This window comes from Perkinsus marinus (genome assembly GCF_000006405.1).
Source record: "Perkinsus marinus ATCC 50983 genomic scaffold scf_1104296960614, whole genome shotgun sequence".
Taxonomy (NCBI): Eukaryota; Perkinsozoa; order Perkinsida; family Perkinsidae; genus Perkinsus; species Perkinsus marinus.
This window is the reverse complement of record NW_003206058.1, coordinates 570-2,105: the sequence shown is the minus strand read 5'-3', so window position 1 is coordinate 2,105 and position 1,536 is coordinate 570. Positions and strand designations below refer to the sequence as shown.

Genomic DNA, 1,536 nt, shown 5'->3' with positions numbered 1-1,536 from the left:
GCTCGATTTGGTCCTCGTAGTCTGAGATTCGCCGGGAGGAAACTGCGAAAAGATAATCTCCAAGATTTTTCAGAGATTTTGGAAGTCTTGACGAAGGACTCTAATGTGGCGGGCGAGGCCAGCGGAAAATATCAGTTCCTTTTGGGCGAGCTCGAAAACTTGAGGAACAACAAAGTCAACTTCACGGCTCTGTCGCATTTTGAGGCAAATTTTGGTTGGTTGAAGTCGTCGAATATACTAAAAGGTCGGGGAACTCCGGAAGATTCCCTCTTGCAAGTTCCCGTGAACATGTTCGATCCGGAGCAGGTTGACAGGCTAAAGGACACTCCCTGGTGGCGAGGCGCCTCTGGGGGGATCAGAGTCACCGCCACCACCTCTAAAGCTGAGGACAGTGAACACGCTAGATTGTTGAAGTTGGCGGCTAAAATGAAGATGAACACGGATTTGCGAAAGTCTATTTTCATAGCACTCATGGGCGCGGAAGACTACAAACATGCGGTGTTCCGGTTGGGGCAGGTCATCGGTTCTCGACCGAAGTTGGTGCCTCAAGTTGCGGTGGTGTTGCTACACTGTGCCATTCATGAGAATTCCTTCAATCGATACTACTGTCGTGTCGGGAAGGCTCTCACGGAGCTGCCAGGGACGTGGGGATCGAGATATTCCCACGCTTTGAGGAACGCATTGACGAAACTGCTGCAACAGTGTCATACGTATCCTGTCAAGAGGGTCGGAATTCTGGCGAAGATCGCCGCGTTCATGATAGTGGAGGGCGTCGTGGATTTGACGATTTTGAGGTTCCTCGACTTCGCCTGTGCTGAGACGGGTGATGGTCGAGTGAAGTTGGATGTGCTGATTAGGGAGCTCATTATTGAGCTCATTGATCGGAAGGGAGACGAGGCGGCCAAGCTGTTCGAGTGTGTTGGAAAATACAGCGATTTGCGTGACGGGTTGGAAATGATGGTGAGTGTACATGCGGATACCTTTAGGTTGAGGTGTGGCGTTTATTCTCAGGTTAAATCGCTCGTACTCCCTAAACTGCCAACAGAGGAGCAGTCTCGAGGTAAGGCCATTATCGCTGTGTTGAAGGAGTGTAAGGTGGATGAAGACGATGGAGACGAGTTTGACTTCTAGTATAGTCCTACGTATACACTGAACGTTTCTACTATGGTGATGTGTGTTTCTTATGAGTTGAAACAGTTCATCGTAACGACAACAGATAATACGGGCAATGTTGACGTGAGTGCGAATACGGACTGAAAGGTCCTGTGTAGAGCAAAAGCACAAATAAAACGAACTCTTTGAGCGTAGGAGAAGAGGAATCAGCAAGGCAGTCATGATATTTAATAAACGATTAAGGGCTACTTACGGGGAGTAGGGTAAATTACTGAGATTTCAAGGGTCTTGGGTGATGATTTTGTGATCATCGGAAGACCGAAAAGGTAAAGATAGCAGTTTCAACTTGAAGCCTTCTACTAGCCTGAACTCCTTGGTGCAAGCCGACGGCACAGCTAAGCTGAATGTATGTGGACTCGGATA

At 48.4% G+C, this 1,536-nt stretch overlaps 1 protein-coding gene across 1 annotated transcript; it reads left to right on the top strand.

The window, feature by feature from the left end:
* The first annotated feature begins 166 nt into the window (after positions 1-166).
* On the top strand, positions 167-1,145 carry Pmar_PMAR018253 (sgd1p, putative). Its single transcript, XM_002772639.1, has 2 exons — positions 167-960; positions 1,012-1,145. Exons 1-2 carry the CDS (start codon positions 289-291, stop codon positions 1,129-1,131), a joined length of 792 nt encoding a protein of 263 aa, XP_002772685.1. The 5' UTR covers positions 167-288; the 3' UTR covers positions 1,132-1,145.
* The last annotated feature ends 391 nt before the right edge of the window (positions 1,146-1,536 follow it).

Coding starts and splice junctions, on each gene's coding strand:
- Pmar_PMAR018253 (XM_002772639.1), top strand. CDS start 289: ATGTTCGATCCGGAGCAGGTTGACAGGCTAAAGGACACTCCCTGGTGG. Junction 961..1,011: donor GTGACGGGTTGGAAATGATG/GTGAGTGTACAT, acceptor GTTTATTCTCAG/GTTAAATCGCTCGTACTCCC.